Here is a 26,425-nt window from a genome sequence, read left to right as displayed (position 1 = left end):
ACACTCTTTCCATACATGTATGGGTTATTACAAATAAAACAAAATACGTTTGCATACATTTTCCCTTCTCTGAAAGGTGACAATAACCCAGACGAACATGCATCAATAATTTCTTCTGCAGAAAGGTTTCTCTGTTCTGGTATAATGATCAATTCTGAGACAGGACAACATCCATATATCACTTTAAGGATTTAATGTTGTATTTTTCAACCATGAAATTTACATGACAATTATTCCAATTGCCATTATCAGTATTCGACTCAATGTTAAGAAAATGTCTATCCGAATATAAGTTCAAGTTTGTTGCATGAGTTTTGCTCGTGAGAAAACTGTCAAAAACTATACCATCAGTGTCTTTGTCAGCCAAGGCACAAACAATTTTCTTGTAAATCTTCTTTTAACTTGCCGATTACAGCGGGTAGAAGCTTCCCCATAAGGCTACGCTTGTATCGCCACATTTTGGATTTCCAGGAACAGAAGTTATCATAAAATTAAGGTTGATACAGTAAGTGTTCTTCTTCTGTAAGTTGGTAAGTTGTTGGATAAAATCAATCATACCTATATCGAGATGTAAATTTAATGTTGTCTGTTGTGTATTTAGAGTTTGACGGGTAGCAACAGTTACTGCTAATTTCACAATCTGGGTCACAGGAACAGTCTGAAAGAGTACACTTATATAATATTTTTTCTCATTTTAGATTCTAGTTAACAGTAATATTATTAATAAAAGAAAATAAGATTACAAATTGTTCATACTGTGTCTGCGCTTGTTTCATCGTTTTTAGTATGTAAGAAGGCAAAACATTATGGAGGACGTTTGTTGCCAAAATTCCAGACTTGTAAAGTATTTTTATAAGGATTACATTTGAAAATGCAAAGTTGTATGCCTAGCATTACTTACTTTATCTGTGTATTCCAACTGACCTGACATGAAAATAAAAAAACAATTAACATGTTCATATCTTCCATTGCATATAATACAGAAGCAGATTTGCACACTTAAAGCAGCACGCCTCCGGATTCATGTTAATTTTTTATGAAAATTTTGGAAACGAATTTGACAGTAAAATATTCAGAGATGAACAAATAAAGAAATTTACATATTTCAATCGGTCCTTACAATGCAAGAAAATTACCAAAATGTGGTCAACATTTGCAAAAACAGCCCTAACTGCGTTAGTAACGCAGTAGAAATATGTTGATAAAATACTGCAAAATCAGTCGTAAACCACACATGACATGTCAAATATAACTTGGATCTTGAATGATTTTACCTTTCTTAAAATTCTAGAACATTATTCTCAATTTTGATTTTCTTTAAAAAGATTGGGTCATCTGGAGGCGTGCAGCTTTAAAGCCTGCGACAAGACAAATGTATATTTGTGAATCTACGTTTGTCTTAGTAAACATGTTACTGGTGTTCTTGTAGCTCTGCAACTGGTAACACATTTTGTAAAACTCTATTTTTTTATTCTAATTTAACATTTTAATTGTATATACATCTGTCTCGTTTTTGTTTTTTCATGTTTAGGTCAGTTGTTTAGATTAATATGTAAACTTGTTATCTAAAGCGAGAAGTTTCGAGTAAAATATTGAATTAAAAGGCATATTATTTGAATAGCAATTCTAAGCATACATGTTTGCATTTTCAAAAGTTATCTTCAGAAGAAACACTTAACATGTCTGGATTTTGGTTACGAACGCCCTCCATAAGAAATAGGAATAAATAACTCTAATATATGAGTATCTCAGAGTTTTTTTTAACTATTTTTTTTGCTGTTTGATGTTCTCTTTTAAAAGATCATCCAATAAACTACTGTTGTGTTACGCATGTACTCTACACCGAATTTGTAGACCGTTTTTCGTTTCAATGATTGTTTGCGTATCTGTTTATACGGCGACTTTAGTATATTTTCGTTATATCTCGGCGGGTAGTCCACCAGCAAGTAAGACCCTTACACCAATTGACTTCTCGGCCCCTTATGATATTGAGATTACTTCTAGACCCTTTGACTCTTAGACCCATTTTTACATAACTTTTCAATCCCTTTGTGTAAGACATTTCGACAACTACAGCAAGTTTTGTACGTAAGAAGGCCGTAAGATACTCCGAGAAACAATTTAAGATCCGACAAAATATTGACAAGGTAAAACAAAAACAAAAATAACATTGCTTTTAATTCATCTAAAGTTTTGTTACATAGAAGTAATAATATATTTGTGTGCTTTTTAAAATAAAAAAAATAATTGTATCAAATTAGGTCCAATACAAAGTGTATTGTGAATTTATTTAAATGTTTATTTTAAAGGATTTACATTATGAAAAAAAGAAACTAAAATACCAATCTATCAATGATTTTAAATGATTAATTGGTTGTAATGTAATCTTAACAATTTTTTAATAATAAGTAAAATTATACTTAAACATGTATAAACTGAACAAAATGGTAAAGTATAGTCTATTGTATATGCTACTTTTAAACATAAGAAGAGAAAGTTAATATACAAAATGCTTTATTCATAACATTAAAACTCGCATTTCATACATGAAATTAATTTTCTAATGTTTTGTCTTAAAAAGCTTCAAATGTAATTTATTTGGCAACAAACGACAATATGAACAAATCCTGAAATTATTTTATATCTTAAAGTCAATATTCGTTCCTCTTAATCTTAATCTAAGTCTTGTGAATATGCGTGCCAAATACACATCAGTTGACGATTATATTATCGTAATAACATATTTTATTATATAATCTAAAAATAGCTTTGAAATGCCTTTCCCTCATTGGCTAACAAGCAACTTTTTGTAAAAAATAACAGATCAATATCAGAGTATATTCACTGTTTTCTTTCCTAAAAATAGATTTTCAGAGTATATTCACCGGTTTTTCTTCTAAGAATAGATTTTCTGAAAATCCCTAAAAGACGCGAGACTTTGACGTGACGTCTCGCCAAGTTTGTTGTTATCATTCTGGAAAAACATTGGGTTGGGTGTACATAAGAGTCAAATTAGTCTATTTTAGTTACCGTTTTTCATTTTTAAGAACAATAGGGATTAGCATGCCAATGAAAAGGGCCAAATTATGGAAACAGTAGACAAGCTGAAAAATAATGATTTCCGTCGTATGCAATGGCAGATGTGATAAGCCATATAAAAGCTATTTATAAATTATATAATAAAACAGATATGTACTTTTTAGCTGTTGAATATGATGTGATATGTACTGAAAAATTAATATTGACCTCGGCTATCGCCTCGGTCAATATTAATTTTTACAGTACATATTTTCATTTGTGTTCACAGGAAATTATTAATCAACCGGTAGCAAAAAAAATGATGTCATATCGCTGTAACAGTCTTGTACGAAAATACCTTAATATAACAGAATATCTCTCACCCTGCTTTTGACTTCTAAGTCTACCCATTCGGCCAGTACGTCAATGCTTTCTTACAATGATGATACAGGTACAGACCGGTATATCTATATCTATTTACGGTGTTTACGAGGCGAGTTCCCGCCAAACAGGTACCCAAAAGTTAGATATTCCGGTCTGTTACGACGGACGGTGTTTGATTCTCTTATTTGCATATCACATAGTAATTATATTTCTAACAGAAATAACGCAAACTTTAATTTGTTTTTTTTAAATATTGCTTTTCTCTTATGATCGGGCATAAATTTACAACTTCATTCATAACGGCAATATGACGTCATCCTAAGAACGCAATTCAGTCTTAAAAGGCACGCAGGAAATGACGTTATTTAAAGCACGTGACTTATCTTACACGGTGGTGTTATAACACTATAAGAATCTTACGACGGTTACCGGTACAGACCGGTATATCTAGCACGAGGATATTAATCAAATTTCGGAAAGAAATTACGAAAACATACGTTTCATGTAGCAATTTTTTCTTATTTTACTAATTTAGCGTATGAATTTACAACATCATTATCAACGAAAACATGACGTCATCTACGAACGCAGTTCAATCATAAATGAAACTCCTGATATGCAAGAATATCATGATTTGCACTATTTGCTATTAAATCATTTCATACGTGTCATGCGGCAGTGGTTAAATAATTGAAATACTCTCATCAAACTGATTTCATCTAAACAATCTATACAAGTCCTTAGAAACTGCTCAAAAAATTTTACAGTGGAAAATAAGGTCATAGCGAGGCTTTAAAGAATATCCAAACGAATAGTTTTTGTTAAGTTAAAGTTTGTTTATTTTTCAATTTTGATTAAGTTTGAAATATATTTGATTTTGCACCTAGACATATTAAATGTGGAAAAGTATTATTAAAATTATTACAGATACTCCTTACTAAAGCTGTCTTTCGGGAGGGGAAACAAAATCATAAATGCAATTCTTATATTATTTTTAAGGATATATCTATTGTTTTAATAAATGATATTTGAAAATACTGTTTATAGCTATACAGTCATTTCTATGTAAAATAACATCTTTCGAGTACACAGAGAAAAGATATGTTACGTTCTAAACTCTGCTGCAGTACACATCGTAGGTAAACATAATATGAATACAACGTGTCATTACAAACTGGCATCTTTTAATTAAAGGACCGAGTCAACTTAATTTGACCAGTACTAGATAGTGCAATAAAAAGGCAAAAAGCGTTTAATTGTTAAATAAAAATGTTCTCATTATGTTAATTGTTATACACATATGTCGTTTATTTAAGAAAGAGAAAGTTTCATTTTGCTTTGTTTTAAGTTTGGAAGTTCCTTTTGATTAAGCCTATTTTATATATTATATCCGTCCTGTAACATGCATAGCCACGTTATTTACGTCGCTATTATGTTTTGAAGAGGAGGGACCCAGATAATGTTCCGGAATCCGGAATCTTTTGGCGCTGCTCTTTTATTTACTGTTTAGAAATGGTGATGTAAGTAATGGATGTGTATATTTGCATTTAAATAATATTGAATTCAAAAAGAAAATCTATCATTTTGTTGATTTATACATCCAACCAAAACTTGATATCATAATAAAATGTGTCAATCAAGGAAAGTTGAGTCCCCGTTCTAATTAATAAAAAGCTAAAAGTTGAATAAATTAGACCCCTCCCTTCGAAAGAATCTAAGCAAAAAACATATATAATAAATATCAAAATAATTTTAGGGAAATGAAAAGACACACGTTTTCGAAATTTAAATATAAGTTATTAATCCCCTTCCATTTAAATTAACTCAAAATTAATAGGTTTACTAACCAAAGCAGCCGTTATGAAAATCAAATTGAGAATTTTATTTCATCAAACTATTTTCTTTTCTGATGATGTAAATTTAATGGACATTATGGTCACGTGATATAGATTTATTTTCAAGATTTTATTCCAAATACATGTGGGTATTATACCCATGAGCACACAGCATATATACAAACATACATACATACATAAACATAATATCAAGGTCATTAAACATATATAACATATATTTAAATTTACTGTATATTTGAGTCATAAGTTTGCTTTAATATGAACAGAATAACATATTATAGCAAGGTTTAAATGAAGCACAGGTTTTACATAATGATATCAATTAAGTAACATTACATTTACCTTCCTAGGTACAATAATTTACGAATATTCAACATTTGTTCTTAATTCAAACATTTTAAAGATAAACATTGATAATTTTCTTATAACATTTTCATTTTGAGATGTTAACAATTCAATAAATTTTGGTATATTTGTTTTTTTTCCAATAATATTTATCTATGAGCTGTTTTCTCAAAACATTGTATTGTGGACATTCTTATAATACATGAAATTCATCTTCTAGTTTTAAGCAAAAATTACATTTTCTTTCATTATAAGGAATTGCTTCAGGTTTATGCCATCTACCAGTTTCTACTTTTAATCTTTGCGATGATGTCCTGAAACGTGATAAAGATTTCCTAAATTTTTCAATATTAACCATTGACAGATATGACTTAAAACCAAAATCACAAAATAATACATAACTTCTTGCTCTTGATGAATCTCTTAACGCTGCATACCAATTTTGTATAAATGTATCTGTTAATCTTTGTTTTAATACTGCTAAAAATATATTTATATCACCAACGCCCTGATTAATCCATACTTCATTGAAACCTAAAGATTGTAACAAAATCATAACAGACTTAGCCCAGGACATTGAATTCGGTTTAAGTTCTAAATCTCTACACATAAGATCATATACAACTTTGACATATTTTGTACTACTTAACTGAACAACTTTTAACCAGTATTTTATAACATTAATAGCTCTCATGGTTTTTAAAGATGTCCTTCCAAGTTCACCATAGATAAAATTGTTTTGTGTTTGTCTTTTAACTCCTAACAACTTCTTACAATACTTTAAATAAATGTTTTCTAATACATGACAATCAAGTAAACCCCATATTTGTGATCCATAGTTAAGAATTGGTAAAATAAGTTTATCAAATAAATCCAGTTTATGTTTAACTGACATACAAGGGAATCTTATCAGCTCTTTTTCAAGTTTATACAACGCCTTCAATGCTTGTCCAGAGAGTGTTTCAAAAGTCATATTAAAAGATCCACCAACAGAAAAAACAATGCCTAGATATGTAAACTTTTTAACTATTTCAATTGACTGACCTTTATAATAAAAATTCATATTCTGTCTAAGTCTATCCCCTTTTTTAAAAATCAAAACCTTTGTCTTTGTACAGTTAACACCTAATTTCCACATATCACAATATATTTCTAATAACCTTAATCCTTTTTGTTAGCCCTCCTCTGTTTCAGACATAATCACTATATCATCTGCATACAATAATAAAAATATCTTTAAAATACCTAAGTCAATACCTTCAAAACCATTTAACATAAAATATTCTTCTATCTCATTTAAATACATAGAAAATAAAAACGGCGAAAGGGATTCGCCTTGTCTTACTCCCAAGTAACATTCAAACTCTTCACTATTAGATCTAGTATTATTGTATTTTACTCTTGATCTGACATTCTCATACACGGACCTAATAATATCTAACATTTTACCTCTCACTCCAAATTGAATTAATTTATACCAAATAACATCTCTTACCAAATAGTCAAAAGCTTTAGTGAAATCTACAAAAACAGCATACAACTTTTTATTATTATTTAATAAATGTGATATAACACCATGTAATATAAAAACATTATCAATAGTGCTCATGTTTTTTCTGAAACCAGCCTGGGATTCTATATACACATTGTATTTTTCAGCCCATATATTTAAACGTTCATTTATTACTTTTGTAAAAAGTTTCCCAAATATGCTAAGAAGGGTAATACCCCTATAATTATTAGGGTTATCTATATCCCCTTTTTTATGAATAGGTACAATTAAACCTTCTGTCCAACTTGATGGAAAGTAACCTATATCAAACATTTTATTAAACAAAGAAACTATAACCTGTAAAAAGTGATCAAAATCAGATCCAAACTTAAAAAACTCATTTAGTAAATAATCAGGCCCAGCTGATATACCTGCAGCAGACGAAGTGGGCGTAACCAAAGTAGCTACAGCGGGTGTGGTAGACTTTCTTTTTCTTTTAACTAATGTTTTACAGACTGGAATCTTTATACCACATTGAAACAGTGTTTGAATTTATTTCACCCTTTGTATTATGCTTTTTACTACTAAGTATTTGTTATAACTATTTGTCATAACAATTACTTAGTAATAAAAGAAAATAAAACTAAACACAAGAAAAGTTTTACAGTTTAATATGATACCTAAATTTTATGATTTATTAACAAACATCAATTTTAACTTTACTCATATAAAACTCTTTTTTATCTTTAAATATAACCACAGAAATTATTATTTTAAATATCCAAAATATATCACTTAAATTTCATATATCAGGAAAATAAACGCAAGGGTACGTTATAGGAAGCAAAAATTATCATATCAGAACATATACTAGGAAGCAAAAAACAATACAACCGCAACTTGACCCCTTAAACTTCTTGCCTTTGATCACCCTACCACCAGATCAGTTAAAGGCGATTACATATGTTAAAGCTGTCTAAATAATGATACATTTTACTGGGTTGGCTGTGATAGATGCAATGCATGGTATTATTATGAATAAGAGCAGGCAAATGTTGATATAAAATTGCATGAAAATCTTAATTGTTGTGACACGTCTGTTGCTTTATTGAGGAATAGTTTCGAACATAGCCTACGTATGAATTATTTCTTACTTTTATGTAAGTATTACATACATAACGATTAACGCAAATAAAAGCAAATGTCGTGCCTTGTTAAAAATGTGAGGGTACCTGTTATATAAAAATTCAAATGAAGAGAGGTAGCCTGTGCTGCTGCAAAACCGAAAGTAGGATGTTTTTATGAATTTTACAGTTATTTTTGACAATATACTGCCATTTGTCCGAAGATGATATGTAAATGAACATGCTAAATATATAATTATGATGCATATATAATCAAGCCACAGGTTCATTGCAGCCCGAAAAGTATGTCGAGGTGATGGGCGAGGCAAGACATGTCGATTTTTTGTAGCTTATTGTGAAGTTGCAGTACATGAAAAACGGGCACATGACAAATCAGTACATTAATAAAATATTCTAGTGTTCCGTGGTATACATCTTTTCTACGTGTCATACCTCCTTCCTTATTAAAATGGAATTTTTCTGGATTGTTATCCATCGCTGGTTTGGTTTTAGCAAAGTATAACCTGTGCATGTGCAAAGAGGGTACCGTTTGAGCAGATTTTGCAAAGAGGGTACCGATATGGATATGCACCGTGTCATTGCATTGTGAAAGTTAATATCAAATTATTTTGATTCCGTGGACAATTTAATAGATTAGCTCACATATTTTAATACATTTAGTCCTTTTGACGTTTTTTTTTTGTGGTTAAAATAGGAGTGAATATGTGTAGGAATACGTTTTTAAAAGTAATGCACGTTGAGTGTGAGAAAAAGCCCATGTGAGATAAGATTTTCCAACACTGCTATTTTAATAACATTTACGTTTTTTTCTATCTGGTAACTCTGAGGTCGCGAACTAACGAAACCACGATGACGAGAGGTCGAAAGTAAGAGGACGATGATTCGATATTACGTTGAGTGTTCAACATCGGGATTTTATTTTGTTTTTTCTTCTTTGTTTTTTTTATGGACTTTTAACCATCTTAAATTCGTTTTAACGCTGTTTCGCGTCATGTGTGTGTCGTGATGGCTGTAATGGGACATCGTGGAAATCAGGAAAAAAAATTCTGGAACAATATATTTTCCTTGTTAAGCGTTTATTTAGGGCATGTTCCACTTATTTCTTTGAGAAAATTAAATTGCAAATTACGTTTATTTCATGTACTAGTATTCTATTTAAATCATGAGATAAACAATAATTTTGAATCCGTAAATGTAGGCCTAAAGCTTTATACACTAGAATGAAATGCATACACTGTTTTAAATACATGTACTAGTATGTCCCTATAATTGTTTGAATTAGGGGTATACCGCTCATTTAGGTAAATATGTTTTGGCCCGAACACCATCCGTTCACTATTTTTTGTTCAAACTTCGGTTTTTACATCGGTTTTTGAGAAATCGTTTTGGGTTCATGTAAAACCATTCACGATGGCTATTTTCTTGTTATTAAACAGTGCTCCAGCAGAAAAGAAGACATGGATGGGCGGGAGATGGATGACGTGACCCAATAACAGAATTAAAATATGTGATCCATGGTTAGGAGTCCAATGCTGTATCCATTTACAACTGATACCGTAAGATTTATGTTACTAAAGTATCGGCTGAATATACTCTTGCTTCGACATAGATATAAATGTGGATCATATATAAGTAGAAAAAATAGATGTGACAAATGTAAGATCTACAACACTTGAAAAATTCAAGATGAGCCCAAAACTCGCAATAGATGGACACACGGAGATTCGTGCCAAATGTGCTCCTGCACTCATGAACTTATTGTGAATATAAATATATAACAAATAAATATTATTTTGATCTCCAAATCGAAGAAACACCATATAACCTGTCAGAAATATCTAAAAAAAAATATTATAGAGGCAAAAAGATGAGATTCCCTCAGCCGTGTAATAAATCTATATAAACGACACTTTTATCCATTAATCAACGCTTGATTGAAGTGAAAACACATATGAATGCATGTTTACATCTTACGTATTCAAGAACCATTCTACCTTGGCGATTTATATTATAAAACAAAATAGATAAATTTTCGTTAGTTTCACGTATATAATAAGGTGCATGTAAACAATATTCTTAATTTGTTTTTCTAGAGAAAGTACATAGAACAACGGATTTAGACATTTTTGCGTAAGTGGGTTTATATAGATAAATTCATTCTGATAAAAAGTAAGATATTATTCTTCATTGAATATCTATTATTTATTTAAGTTAGCTTTTAATCAACAGGATATTTAATTTCAGTTTCAACAATTAAAGTACTTATCAAAACTATGTTTTGTTTAAAGTTTGTTAAATATAACATGTAGTATATGCAGGAAACCAAATAATATTTCAATTTATTTTCTATTTCTCATCGCTCAAACGAAAATTAATCATATATCACCTAATAAGATTTATAGACCTAAAGTCCGAACAATAAGACTGAAATAGGATGAAGACCTTCGCATTGTTTCAATATCGATACAAAGTATAACACTGTTTATCTTCGGAAGATGAACCTTTGAACTAATAATCTTAAAAGCTCACAGCCTGTAAAAGAAACTTTTATCTTGATTATTAACATGCCGATATCTATGGATAGCAACAACCGAAATATTATCTGCCAATAGCCCATGTTTTTTTCCTAATTCACTGACTGCAGTTACATTTTTACATTTGGCTTATTTTAATGTTACTAAATAAAATAATGGCTTTTTAAGTCAGAACAAATTATCTTAGACTGACAACAGTTAAAGGGATGGATGGGTGGGCATTACGACCTATAATACAATGTGAAGTCCTCGAGTGGTGTATCAATCTGCTTGGCAATTATATTTACACTTCCAAGTTCAGTGAGCACGAAAAAATCATGCTAAACTATGACAAAAGTAATTTAACCGTATACCTTTAACTCTTAAACTGCAATAAATGCATTTGTATTTGGTCGCCTATATTCTCAATAATAGCTTGTTCACAACTTGATTTTAACTGCAGAATTTGATACTCTTCGATAAAGGCTTAAATCATCACATCACTTTCCAAAATAATATTCAAATGTAAATAGTTAATAGTATATGAAACTAGTTAGTTACGAGGATATAATACGGATGTTTCTGCTAAACGATAAACAAATGTCGCGTTCGTTAGGCCGGGGTGATTTTCTTTGCATAAACTGAATATATAACGGGTTATTACAAACAAAGAAAAAATCCCAAACCATTCGCTAATGAAATCTTTTCACTAATGTAACACTTCTATGTGTAATTTACGCAGTCATGTTTTCCTTTTTTCTAAAGGACAATGCTACAGTTCACAGTTTCCGGATCAGTGACTAGCACGTGTCTGGTCGGTCTGGTAGTCGTACTTTTGGCGCACTGGATGATACAAAAATGGAAATTCAATTATCCACCTGGACCTCCTGGACTGCCATTAATTGGAAATGCATTACGTTAGTTACTTAGTTTGTTTGTTTGTTCGTTTGTTTGTTTGTATATGTTTTGTGTTTATTTAATAAACCACTTTTTATCTATTATATACTACATGTAATCTACAGTACATATTGTTTTTTAACAAAAGGTTTTTTTAACATTCAGAATGTCTTGTTTTGTTTTTTTTATTTCATTAAAGAAAATATGCGGCTGTATAGAAAGAACGTGACCTCGTCAAAGTTCCAAGGGTTTTAAAGGCTAGTGTTTGATAGCATTGATGAAATTAATTTTGTCTGATGCAACGCAAAGTCAAAGGCCCACTTTGCTCCAGAAATGTTTTTTTTTTCTTCTTTTCTCTTAAACTATGTTTGTTGTGCATTGTTGTTTTTGTCGTTCTTTTAATTTTTGCTAATTTTTTTGCGTTTTGCTACAGTTTCCAAAAAGTCACTATTTGGCAAATATTCTGAACCATCTTTTACTTATGTCGTTACGCTCGTTGTTGGCATTTGTACATTTACAGTGCTTTAGTATTTTGAATGAAAGTCGAAATCCCGCTTTGTCTACATTAAGCTACTTTTACGACAAACAATTTCACATTTAGCGCTTGTTTATTTAGTTCATACAATCATATAAACACATCTTTAGCATGCTCTAAAATCATTATTTAATCGCTATACAACTAAAGTTTGCATTATCTAAAGAAGGAAAAATCTATTCGTTTCTGGGGCATAATGTGCCTTTCATGAAATTAATGTTGATAGAACACGCTCTAGCCTACTTAGTGGTTAAGTTTTGATCTTTACACAATGCGAGGCTGACTTAAAGGGATTGTTATAAATGATAAGTTGGTACCTATTAAATGGAACAATTTCATTGAACAATATATAATTATTATATAATTCCTGCCACTAGATTGATTTAAATTAGATTATAACATTTTTATTAGTAATCCTTTGTTGTAATCGTGCCATATTACACGAAATACATGTATACATTTTTGTTTCAATTTTCATGCTTCATGCTGGTTCAGAACTTTCTTCTTCTTTCGCAATTGGCTATATATTTTTCAACCGTTTTCTAGAGCTCAACGGATTGATTTTCCATAAACAGGCGTTTGAATGGTCGAAGAAATACGGCCCTGTGATAACCGTTCGCGCAGGTAAAACCTTTATATATTATTTTCCATCATATAAAGCGTCTAATATAAATGTACTTTCGCAATTTATTTAGCTATTTGGTTTGTCCATTTCATGTACTTTCACTAACTACATTGTTTATTTGCGTCCCTCCTTAATTAATTAAAAGTCGTTATCAGAGATGTTATTCGAGGATTTTAATAATAACTTAAAAGAGTCACTATAGATTTTTTTCCCTTTCATTGCATAATAAAGTTTCATTTTAAGTATATCATCATCATCATCATCATCATCATAATCGTCATCATCATCGCCAGCAACATGAATCCTCCTCCTCATAGAATGTAGCATACTGGTCATCATTCATCTTCGTTTTTTATGTTAGCATCATGACCATTACAATCATCATCTTTATAACCACCATGATCATAATCATGATCATCATCATTATCATCATCATCATTCTTCGATTTTTTTGTTATATTCCATACATTTATTAGGTCCTACACATATGGTAATTGTGAATACGATAGACACTGCCTTAGAAGTACTTGTACAGAAGTCTACAGATTTTGCTGGGCGTATGTTAACACCATCACGTATGTGCTTTTGAAGCTCGTTTTGATTGTTATATGTCTATGTAAATTAACTGATCTTTTTTTTAGAATTAAAGAATAATTCTGTGCTATGAATTTGTCAAAGATAATGAGGTGATAAGATAAATTTTTCCGATTTAGATTAACATTGTCAATGTGAATATCAATATACATGCATAAAATATACATGTATAAACTGATTTTACACTGATTTTTTTTGTTTTTGTCAAAAAAGTCTGTTTGTCCTTTCTTTCTATACCTGCGATCTTGGTCAGTACCCAACGATTGAACAAGATTATTCTGTATCCAGAACAAAGTGGACCATGCATGAATGCTTGATCTTTAGGATAAGAATTTTCTTCACCGAATGATATGTTTATTCCTACAACCGGAAGTAAACAAAACTATTTTACCTTCATTTTGTGAAAACGTAAACAATATGAGTAACAAAATACGAAAAACAAGATCAACAAGGAAAGGCGGCGTTCAATGAACGCAACCCCCATATGACCCAAAGTCATAATTGTTATGATGGCTATTATATCTGCCAGAACTACCTTAAATCAACAGTTTGAACAGAATAACGAAGATGTGAGGTCGGTGAATTTTAATTTTTTTTTTATATTTGTGCTAGCATATTCCCATGCCATGTGGAAGAACACCAGTTCAAAATAATATCTTAAAAGTGATTCGAAAGACCAGCCCTTCTATATATATTTGTCATTGTTTTGTAAGATGCAAATGACAGACCAACAAACTTTCCATGACAAAAAATGTGGCAAAGCGTGTAAATGGTCAAGAGAGGTACATTTCATAGCATGTCATAACTGTGAATTATGGTTCCACGGGAAACGCTTAAATATGAACACCTATGTCTAAGAAGCTCTTGAGAAGACGGATGTGTCCTGGTATTGCTATCAGTGTGGGCTCCCTAACTTCAACACCAGCCTCTTTGAGGATATTGTTTTTGCCAGCATGGATGTAAGCTGTGTCACTTCGTCACACTCCTCACACATTTCCATGGCGTCTGACTTTGACCTCAACACAGCAGAACCACCTAAACGCATGTCATCACCACAAGCTTCTAACAGATCAATCAAACATTAGTTTGACAAGAGAAAGTTGCGCGTCATAATCGTCAACTTTCAAAGCATTAAAGCTAAAAGAGAATCTCTATGGAGCCTACTGTCTGATATTGATCCTGCTATTAGCATTGCCATAGAGATCTGGCTACATGAGGGAATCACGGAAATGGAAGTCCTACCGGACAACTACCAATTCCACGCAAGGAAGGAACTAGGGGACCTACAAAGAGGCGTAGCAGTTGTTGCCATATCCAACATTGCTGGGGTTCAAGTTGATACAGACACTACCACAGAATTTACAGCAGCTGCGATTACCTGTAAGCATAGTAAAGACCTATTGATGATTGGTTCGTTTGACCGACCACCAAGCAGCAAGATAGAATACACAGGAGTTGTGTTCAGCTGCCAGGAACCTTGCAACTAAATATCAAGGATTTGAGGTGATGCCAATATGCCTGGTATTGACTGTTAGTCATCCAGCACTACAGCCAATATAACTCAGCACATATCAACACTACCTTTATTGATAACATATTCGACATTAGAGGTAAACATATGGTAAACTTTCCTACTCGAGGTACCAACACCTTGGATGTATTCATCACAAACCGCCCTCCTTGCTGAACAGATGCATTCCCTGCCCGGGCCTAAGTGACTATGCCATTGTCATGATTGACACAAACATAGTTTCATCAAGACAGAGACCAGTTAAACGCCTCATTCATTTATGGAAGAAAGCCAACACAGCAAAAATGGCAGAGGGCCTTGAACATGATCTGGCACACTTCATCGACAACTCAACACAAGACGCCCCATAAATAATCCGTGGACCACTTTCAAGTTCATTTGCCTCAACATTATCATGAAGCATGTACCCAACTAAGTGGACTTCAAGTAGGTTTACTCAACAAAAAAATCGGCAGGTTTCCATACAAAAGCAAAGAGCGTTCAAAAAGTACAAAACATCAGGCAGGGATAAGGACAGGTAATGATTCAGATGCCTACAGAAGTCAACCCAGCATGACTGTGTGAGAGTGCCTATAATTCGTATATATCGGATATGGTGCAGGAGGACTCCAACATCAAGAAACACTATTCTTTCATTAGGAGTAAGAAGTGTGAAAGTGCTGGGATTGCTCCACTCCGCTGTGACGGGAATCTACATGGAGACCACTAACAAAAGCTTCTATCCTGGACCAACAATTTCCCATCTCTAGGCACTGGTACCATCCCAACGGCACCTGACATCAAAGTCACCGAGATGGGCATACTGAAACTCTTGCAAGGTCTAAACCCTAATAAGGCGACTGGTCCGGATAAGATTTTAAGTAGATTTCCGAAAGAGATGGCTCATCCATTTACACCGGCACTTTCACATGTTTTCAAGGCATCCATTGACCAAGGTCGTACACCAGAAGACTGGAAAACAGGGAATGCCTTACCAATATTCAGGAAGGTGAACAATAGTAAGCCTGCAAACTATCGACCTGTGTCCTTGACCTCCGTGTGTTTTATGATATTGAACATATCATCCACAGCTACCTGATGATTTTTTCGCACAGCACAACATCCTGACTGACTACCGGCTTGGATTTAGGAAGAAGCGATCATGTGAGTACCAATTGTAGCAGTAGCATTTGGTTGCTATCCAAACTAGACCACTACAGTGTACAAAGCTAAACTACGCAATTCGGTCCGAAGTTTTTTGGTCGAGCGCAACGATTACTGGAAGAGGGCCATTTCTCACCATCCGCACCCGTTACATCTAGAGTGCCCCAAGGAACTGTCCTCGGTCCACTGCTCTTTCTGGCGTATATCAACGACCTGCCCTGCCCTCCAGTTCTTGGAGCCCTTTAAAACAAGGATCCAGGGATATATTGTACCTTGAGGAAACAGGACATGTTTGTCAGTTTTTAAATTGTAAATTAAGGCATAAATACCACCTTCCGCACACGTTTTTAATTCAAAGTGAGAAAATGCTGCAGTAGCAGCCCTTCACTATACTGGAACAAGATACATAAGTTCAAAAACAAACCTTAAAGACTACTACTAAGACTAACTGCGTCTGTTTGTTACAAACCAGCGACGAAATCTATCCAACCGTATTTTGCTAATGACATCTTATTTATGCGTTTGGTCAACAAAGAGGTGCTGTGTTAATTCATCGATTCTCTTTATGAAAATGAAAATCGAAGATGATGAAAATTAATTTCAGCTGTCTGTGTAAATAAAGAGATATTGAATAAATTCTTACAAGTAAATCCATTAAAATGGGTCGCCACCGACAAATGTCATTTCGAATTGCTCTATCTATGAAGATAGGCTAGTTATTTTTTCTGTCTGATATACAGCAGTATTGTTCATAATGCCCTATTTTTTTCGTTTAAGCATACTATATAACTTGTAAATGATAACATGTTTGGATCATATTAGATAATATGGTGTATATTTGATCATTCATTTTATATTTTAAGTTGACTTGTTAACATATGGTGGGAAGGACATTATTTGCAGCACTTACAACTCAACGTGGAAAATTCATAGGAAAATTGCAACAAAGGCTTTACGGTTGACACCTTTTTTCTTTTAGCAATGACTAGAATTTCACAGGGTATACAAGTTCTATAAGTAAAAACAATAAAAATCAATGCGTAAATCGTAATGACTAACGAAAGCCAATGAAAACACTCTCGAAATTTATCAGTTTCTTGTCAATATATTATTGCCAAACAATTTAGAAAAATATGTTCCTAAAAAAAGTAAACTATTTGTTTTACGTTCGGTAACTGTCTATGTATACTATTCGCAGTCATTATATGCAAGGTGAAGCTTTACAACTGCGCATTCATGACGCCATGGAGACAGCGTTTGTTGAGGTCGACAAAGTAAAAGGAGCGTTTGATCCTGCAGAATACATAAACTATATAGTGGGCAATATTCTCACTGGATTATGTTTCGGCGGAAAGTATGTGTTCTACTTAACAATTTATTACACATGTTTTGATATACATTTTACTTTATCAATGCGCCTTTTCAAAATGGCTGACTGCAGTATTACCTTATATAATATTAAAAGTTTAGTTACACCCTGGCGTTGGCTTCACCGTCAATGTCGAAGTCGCCCAGTGGCAACATTTTGTACAACATCATATCTCATCGATAACTTAAAACGTGAACTGCACACATTTTTATTGACATTTTTATTGACAATTATATGTTCCTTTTTAAACTTACACAGTTCATGGCTAAAGCTTTAAATGCAACAACAATCAGCAAAACTATAAACTGACGGTATTCACTTGAAACATTATTCACGTCTTTACGAACTCAATTGAATGAAGGTTACTAACCAAGACGCATAAATTAAATGTTTACATAGATTTTAACTAAATAGTGACCATTTGTAAACTGACATGGTTTAAGTTTTACATTTAACTTTCAGAACAATACTTATGTTTAACAGAACTTATGGTGTTTTCGAAATAACAATCTAAGGCCATTTTTCAAAACCAGTAATTCAACCATGAACAAATACTCTTTGCGAACATACGAAATTGTAATCTTGTCATCATTTACCAATAACATCTTTCTCATTGTAAATCTAACTTTACCCAGGCGTTTTGTTAATTATCAAGCACAAAGCAAAGTCGAGCGTACTGTCCTACACATAACTCTTGTTTGATATAAAAGTGTGATAAATTCTGATGGATACATAACAAATTCATTTTATTTTAACAAAAGGTACAATTTTCAAGACAAAGAAGTACACTACATGCTTGAGAAAGAAGATATTTTCCTTCATACGATTGGATTCGGATCTATAGAAGATTTCATCCCGGGACTGAGATATGTTTACAAATCCGACATCACAAAGTTTCTAGAAGAATTTACGAAGGAGGTGTTCGACTTCTACTTTTCAAAGAAACTGCAAGAAGCGAAAGAAACATTTGATAAAGGTAAAATGATATATAAGTATACAGTTAGTATACTTTCAATTTTTTGCATCCATCTATCAAGCTTCGTTGATTGTGGTAAAAGTTAGGTCCGTCTTTTGCATTATTTAAGTGGTGAGCAAAACCAATGACCTTCTTCGCATGGTTTATATAAAGTCCCTGCTATTATCAAAACCTTACAGCGGTAAGTAACAATTAATTCAGCAACTTAGATTATTTGTCTATCGAAGGTCCAAAAATCACGAAGATATTGAATAAGACATTTAAGTAGCATCAATTTCCATGAATCAAATCTAAGTTTAATATAGTCTCTTTTTTAAAACTAATCAAGGCTTCACAAAATGAGTATAATTTTGTTAAATGTTATACATTTATCAAATGCACTGAAAATATTGTATGCCATAGCTTGGTAAAGGGGTGATGCTTTGTTAAGCAGATGGATGGTGTCAAAGCAACAACAAAATGTTGATTAAGACTAGTTTTATATCGCAAGCAAGATATGTAGGTATAAAAGAATAAATAGGTACTTTCCAAAAAGCTGAACATTTTGCATGAGAAAGACAAAGCCGATTGACTTGCCATAATCACACATTGCATTCCAATTATAACCTTTGATAAGAAAAAATATCACACAGAATATTCTATATAAAACTCAGATAACATTTGTCACTGTACTGAATGTTTTATTTATAATTCAAATAATTTGTGTCACTTTACTGAATTTATTTATTCACTTTACTGATATTATTTTTCATAATACCGATAACTTGTGTCACTTTACTGAATATTCTATTTATAACCCGGAAAACTTACGTCACTTTATTGAATATTCTATTTATATCACATATATCTTACGTCATTTGACTGAATATCCAATTTATGACACACATTACTATGCAACTTTACTGAATGTTCTATTAATAACCTATAATACACACCATATCACTGAAAATTATTTTTAATACTTAGACAACGTACGCCATTTCACTGACACACTTATATTAGCTCGGAAGGAGGCTGAAGCAGAAGAAGGTGCAAATGTTAGTGTTTTTACCGATGAGCACCTCATTCAAACACTAGGGGACATTTTCTTTGGTAAAAGTCTTTATTTTATATGATTGGTATTTTAGCCATACCAACACTGTTACGCACATGCGGCGACTTTTCAAGCTTTCATGGTATAGGAAGACTTCAGCTATCCCTTTGTGATGCATACGATTAGAAGTACCAACATTTAGGACTCAAGCTAGATAGATTGTTCGTGTGAAAGAATCAAAAGCCCAAGACAACAACGTTGAACGGCCAGTGGTTCAATATTAGCAACCAGTAAACCTTAACCACTTTGGCCAGATAGGCCAAAAATGCCTGATATATGTATGTATTTAATAATTGTTTGAATAATAGTCGGCTGTATTGGCTTCAGTCAAATTTCTAAAGGAGAAAGAATTGCTAAATACAAATATTTTGTTGATTAGTTTTTTAGACAACAAATTCTGAACAAAGCAACTGTCAACTCCGTCCTATCATGTGAGAAAGAGATGATAAATCAGACTCGGCTAGCATATACTATAACGGAGATTCCAATGTTTGTAAATAAAGGGATGGCTTATGTAAGATCACAATCTTACATCAAAAAACTTTTTTCATGTTTATTTAACTTAAATTACTGCATCGCCTTTAAAATAGGATTAATTGATGTAATGGCAATACGAATCATAGCAAAATAAAGAAATGATTCTCTAGAGATTTTCTCATAAGCATGACAAACCTCATCGCTGCCACAACATATCTTTGCATAGATTGGCACGGCGTTTTGATTTGATTATTTTAGCACAGTTATGACCCGCTCTTGTTATTTTTTTACATTTGTCATAGTCACAGAAAAGCTGGGTTTGTTATATTTAACGGTCACATGTTGCATTTTTTACAGCTGGTATAGATACAACGAGGTACACATTGAAAGGTGCAATACTTCATATGGTTGCCTTTCCTGATATACAAGAAAAGGTTCAAAAGGAAATAGACATGGTCGTTGGTAAGAAACTTTCATTACCATGATATTGCAGACTCGATTGATTGAGATTATGAGAGGTGCAAAATCTCTCAAAAGTCTCAGTATCCAATGCTCTGCACTTAAAGTATTGGGAAAGACAAGAAAATATATAACACTGAGATCAAGAACGGGGCAACGTTCCACACAACTGCCACACATTACTTAACATATGCTGTATGAAATATCTAGAAAAAGAGAGGTCCCTCGATAGCAATAGAAATATCAGTAAAAAGTGAAAATTGGAGACTTTGCTATGAGATTATCAAAGATTATGTTTGTAGTTTTTAGTATATAATTCTTGTAAAAGGTGATGAGTTTTTATTTCATTTGTAAAATGAAAATTTATTTCTCGTTTGGGCGAATAACCGTTGATTTTCAACGAAGTTATTGCACTCTGTATTAAACGCTCCCTTTGCTGCTCAAGAAAGTTAGCGATATTGAAACATTCGGCCAATGCGCAAGAGAGTATATACATTATAACGATGCAGTATTTATTTCTTGTGGGCATATTAAAGTACAAAAGGCACAAATGTAATAAAATATAAAATGTATAATAGAGCATGGTCCATCGCTCAGATCGCCCTTTAATTAATCACGCAGTCCAATGGCTCTGTGTGGTTATAAGTATAACAACTGCACATCCGCATATTGATTAATTCTGTAAATTAATATTTTTACGTGCATTTAAGGCAAGGACAGGCTACCAGGAATTGATGACCGTCCTAATCTGAGTTACACAGAAGCTGTGCTATATGAGAGTATGCGTCTATCAACAGTTCTCCCCTTAGGGGTACAGCACATGACTATATGTGACACTGAAGTTGGTGAGCGATTCTTAATACTGTTGATGTGTTTTGTTTTGTTTTTTAGTTATTTACTATGAAAATAGCGACAGATTGTTTCAATGTTTTTCAAATTCTCTTTCTTACAGCCGTTTAGCCGTTTAAATGGCTTCAGGAGAATAACAGATGTAGAGTAGGATCATACAAAGGCGCACCGTCATTTTTTTGTCCAAATATTATTTTTAATTTAGTATCAAATTACTAATGTCCTTCATCAAGCCTAGTGACCAAAATACTTAGCTTATGACTTATCTTGTTCTCCGTATAGCCTTGTGTTTATTTTCTAAGTCTGAGTAGTCATATTAAATCTTTATTGAATTTATAGTAACAGCTTTCTGTTGATATTGACAAAACGTTCGTGACGTGAAATATAGATGTCATAATAAATTGTTGAGTACCATACTGATTCCACTAGGGCCTCTTTTAATGAAGGTTGGACAGATTTGTTCTCGACCAATACCATATTAAGTATTTTATCCAACAACATTATAAATTCGTACTATTATTAAAAATAGCTCGCATCATCTGAACTAAATCGAAATTACTTTTTCAATTTCTTTTACTTTTTTATTATTTCTTTTCCATTTACTAGTTTCACATAGGTTTTTATTGCATTTTTGTTTCTGTTATGTAGGAGGTTACAAAATTCCCAAAGGAACAGAAGTGTGCATCAACCACTGGGCATTGCACAACGATCCAGATGCATGGGAAGAGGTCGAGCGGTTTATTCCAGAAAGATACTTGGATGAAAACGGTAAACTTGGGCCTACACCCAAAAGTTGGTTGCCATTTTCAGCGGGAAAGAGAGTTTGTCTTGGGGAATTCGTAGCAAAACCGGAGCTTCATTTGATCTTCGCAAGTTTAATGCAACGCTTCAAGTGGAAAATGGTGTCTGGAAAGTGTCCGAATATGGAACAAACTGGATCTTTTGCCCTCGAATACCTTCCATACAAAGTAATTGTCGAGAAAAGAACATAGACTTGTTAGTTTGTTATCTTTGAAAAAAGGTTTTCATATGATAATGTACAGGTTACTCTAATATTTCAAGAATGTAGTCTCATTATAAATCATTAACAGTACTAATATCATATAATATCATATGAAATATACAGGTATTTTTGTGATTAAATACATCAACATTCTTAGTTTCTTATAAGGGATGGATTATCTATTTTATATGAGCATGATCTTTTGGGTGAAACCATGCTATCTTTACTCTTTATCAATATTGCACAGTATGTTTATTCTCATTTTCTTATTTGCCACATTAAATGATAAACGACACCTAGCTTCTGATGAGTTAAAAAGTTGTTTTATTGCAATTAAGAAAATTAACCTAGAATTAGGTATGCAGAATCCAAAAACGACAAAATTGGAAATGCTGCACGCTCGGATTTATTGAGTCTGGTAATGGACGGTAAGTACAACTAAAGTCCCTGAAGAACGTCCAAAAACCGGCAATATAGAAAATGTTCCAGGCTCGGTTTAATTGAGCCTTTTCATGAAATTGACAGTGCAATGTACGGTCTACGCCCCCAAAGCACCTACTTAAGCAGATTTAAACCCGAAAATGGTGAAATGTTGAATTAAGAAACATCCGAAAGTCGTGTAAAAATAAATTGAATTATTCTACAGGTGCTTCGTTAGTTACGCGATAGAATTTGATGATAGAAATAGTAAATTTGTGAGGTATAATACATTCAATATTACTAAATTATGAACATTTAACATTATTTTTCTCTGAGTATTGCAGCATTTACTTTGAAAGCTTTTAAATGTTCTAGTATTATTCGGTATCGTTCTGTTTAATATATCTTATGAAACATTTGCAAGCTGTTTTTTATTATAATGAGATTTTATTGTAATTTTGTTGTAGTTTATTTTTCCGAAGGATCACTTTATTCCAGATTTTCATTCTAAGATCTTGGAATGGAATATAAATTTTATAATTTTTTTTACATTTAACTTTTAGGTCCTATGATTTAAGTCAAAATGGCCTCATCTGGGTTTTGTATTTCATTGGCTCAACACAAACTATTTGTTAACATATTTAGGATGTTAGCGCAAGTAACTGTTAGAACTAAATACCGCTTCAGTCCTGTGAATTCTATTTGTTAGAAGTCGTTATCCAAAGATTGGCGGAAAAGATCTTAAGATCTAACTACATATTAAAATAAATTTATTTATCTAAATAAAACTGAAACCTTACGTTATATGTACACCCTTACTGAACACTCTAAGTCAACATTTAAAATACAAATTGAGTAAGCCTGTTACTGCACTAAGGTGACAATATAGACCTAAGCACATACATCTTAGAACCTGTATCAAACAGCTCCTTTTAGCTTAGGTCCAAGCCTCTAAGTCTTCAATTTTGTGTATAAACCATGACATGAAATAAACATTAAACGTAAGCAAGACTTAGTGCAACTTAAGATTTCCTTTCCAAGATTTTTTTATCATATAGCGTGTTAATATTTGCAGGTCATCTCCGTTTAAGAGTCAGCATCATATTGTTTTTATTTGCCATCACTATAGGTCTAAATTAAACATGTTATAAATGCACAAATTAGAGCCAAAATACCGGTGACAACCGTCAGTCCAAAACCAGCATTAAGTTCCAACACGTCGAAGTTGTTTTCATTTTTCACTTCTGTCGCATATATAATTGCGCCAATTAGAAGGAGTGCTCCTGAAAAAGAATTGAACAAACGGTTCTTGACAGAAAATGCACTGGTAAACTTTTTAGCAGACGTGTATGGTTGTGCCATTTTTAATAATTGTGACATGCTAATACATGTAAACTGACTAGTGAGTGATTTCGTTTTATCAGATAAGCACAGGCAGTCAGTACGTGGTTCTTTTAATTTCATCCATATACGTATACTATAAATAAAGCCTACCTATCGACATTTTGGATTCAACTTGGAACGGTTAGCGAAAATTAATAGCTGCCTTTCCTGCTTCAGTTGTTTGCATGCACTGTTTTTATTAGAAAAAGATTGATTTATGTTTAAAATCGTCTTCTTACAGCTCGGTAAAGCGATGTCCGAACTCGACAAAAATTGCATGTTTGCTTTCAAATTCGATCTTTTCCCGTATAATCTGGTCTAATATTGTATATTTTTGGAAGCAGATATCAATTCTGAGTCGATTTTGCACTTTATTTGGTGAAAATTGGTTGAAAATTAACAAAGATCTGGGACTTAAAATAAAGCCAGGTCATAGTTTCGCCGGTGAACATTTCTACCTTTACTTTATTTATAGTATATATGGATCAAATTAAAAGAACCACGCACCGACTGCCTGTGTGCCGAATGTATTTCGAAGTTATAAATAACCATTGTTTATCTAAGTATTCTACATCACATATTACTTAAATATTTAATTATATTCACGATTATGTTTATTCTGAAATATTTCAAAATTCAACTGGCTACTTTGATCAAGTGTCTATTCCTTTGAAAGTACACTTATTCTGTCAAGTGTTTTTCGACCAATTGTCGTAGATACATTACAAATGTCTTACCAGCCACGACTGCCAACACTCCCGCCACCCTTGACAATAATTTCTTGTTTTCTAAACAAAGCAAGTTCACAACTTCAATAACAAACACTGTAAACAACAAGCCCAAACCAATGATAGTTGTACCTTGTACCGCTTTTAAACCATGTGTATCTGTAACAAAATAGCAAGTATATATATATTGTGTATGATTAAACAGCATGTACTGATTCCGGGTAAAAAGTGCTTGTTATATTAATCTTATATATAAAGTTATACAAAGTTTAAAGCTGCATGCCTCCACATAAGCCAAACTATTTTAAGAGAATCTTGAGAAACTTGAGAAAAATGTACTAAGATTTTAGAAAAAGTAAAAATATTCAAGACTGAAGTAAAAGTTTATATATTATGTGCGATTAAGGACTAATTTTGCAGTAATTATCACCATATTTCTACTGCGTGACTTACGCATTAAAGGCTATTTTTTGCATATTTTGACCTCATTTTTTTGTTAATTACGCGGATTCTTAGTCGTGCCCTTAGCATTGTGTTTATTTCTTTCCACCTAACAATATTTTACTTTAAATACACTCTCAAAATTTTCTCGAAAATTAGCATAACTCTGGAGGCATGCTTCTTAACCCACTTTTGTTCTATTTAATGTGACAATACCCTTCCAGACAGGGGACGTTTATATATTCCTTGGCGGTAGTCTCACTTGTTAATCGAACATTCTTAACTTCCTATGTTATCACATTTTGGAATCCGAATCGAGTACATACCTTTGTCTGTATGCAAGACAACGTCACATTCGTAATCGTCCGATACTGAATAAACTGCCTTTGAACACGTGTGCCAAAGTCCCGTATATACTTTTCTTTTCACGTGTACAACTGTGGATCCTTCCGGAAGTTCAGAGGTATACCACAGTGGTATAATCAATCCGACAACACCAATCAGGAAAGCGGTAAAGGAAAGGGCTACAGTGAGCATTCCAAATTTACTCATTTTCTCTTGAATGTAAATGTCATGTTCATTTAAAACACGTCATAAGAAAGAACATAATTTTCATCACTTCCTTTATAAACTTATAATGAGTTATTTTACTATGCATATATCATAAGTTATTAGTACCGTTATACTTTTCGTGCATCTATAAATTAGATATTAACAGTGTGCAGAATAAAAATGCAAATTTGGAATTTTTGCAAATTCATTTGCAGTTTCAATACAGAAAATCCATAGCACACACTTTTTCTTTAACACTTAACGTTTTTATCATAATGCTTCTCACAAATTGACATATTATGTCTCACAAAATGAGTCCACAAATACAACCCAGAGCACAGATTCACGTGACTGTTAATCTGTCCGATCCAAGCTAAACAAAAATCTCTTTTCCACTATTCTCTCAAACGTAAAAATGTAGCCGCAGTACACTGTCGTTAAGTAACATCATCTTGTGCTTTAAGGTAAATTGATAATAAACCACTGTTAATATACTTTAAAAACTATCACGCAAAGTTCCATTATGACATTGCATTGATTGGCCTTTTTGTTTGCCTTTCTGCTAACGAAAGAAAGAAGAGTGAAATTGTTTTTAAA

General features: G+C 32.6%; 2 protein-coding genes across 4 annotated transcripts in view; both read left to right on the top strand.

Annotated features, from left to right (window-relative positions):
- Positions 1-26,425, top strand: part of LOC132717934 (uncharacterized) — a 317,198-nt gene that overhangs the window by 265,520 nt on the left and 25,253 nt on the right. The window lies entirely within an intron of this gene.
- On the top strand, positions 10,189-23,443 carry LOC132717926 (steroid 17-alpha-hydroxylase/17,20 lyase-like). Of its 3 annotated transcripts, none has more exons than XM_060701509.1 (11): positions 10,189-10,370; positions 11,519-11,670; positions 12,681-12,809; positions 13,287-13,385; positions 16,942-17,035; positions 17,277-17,432; positions 18,209-18,423; positions 19,390-19,515; positions 20,351-20,455; positions 21,163-21,297; positions 21,950-23,443. In XM_060701509.1, the coding sequence occupies exons 2-11, from the start codon at positions 11,523-11,525 to the stop codon at positions 22,291-22,293; spliced, it is 1,551 nt and encodes a 516-aa protein (XP_060557492.1). In that variant the 5' UTR covers positions 10,189-10,370; positions 11,519-11,522; the 3' UTR covers positions 22,294-23,443. The 3 variants fall into 3 exon arrangements, with proteins under 3 accessions (XP_060557492.1, XP_060557494.1, XP_060557495.1); XM_060701511.1 differs by having other exon boundaries at positions 12,732-12,809; positions 21,950-23,438; XM_060701512.1 differs by lacking the exon at positions 10,189-10,370 and having other exon boundaries at positions 11,546-11,674; positions 12,732-12,809; positions 21,950-23,442.

This window comes from Ruditapes philippinarum, unplaced genomic scaffold, assembly GCF_026571515.1.
Source record: "Ruditapes philippinarum isolate M1 unplaced genomic scaffold, ASM2657151v2 ctg357_1_1_1_1, whole genome shotgun sequence".
Taxonomy (NCBI): Eukaryota; Metazoa; Mollusca; class Bivalvia; order Venerida; family Veneridae; genus Ruditapes; species Ruditapes philippinarum.
Note: the sequence above shows the minus strand (reverse complement) of the source record. Positions and strands in the feature narration are given on the sequence as shown.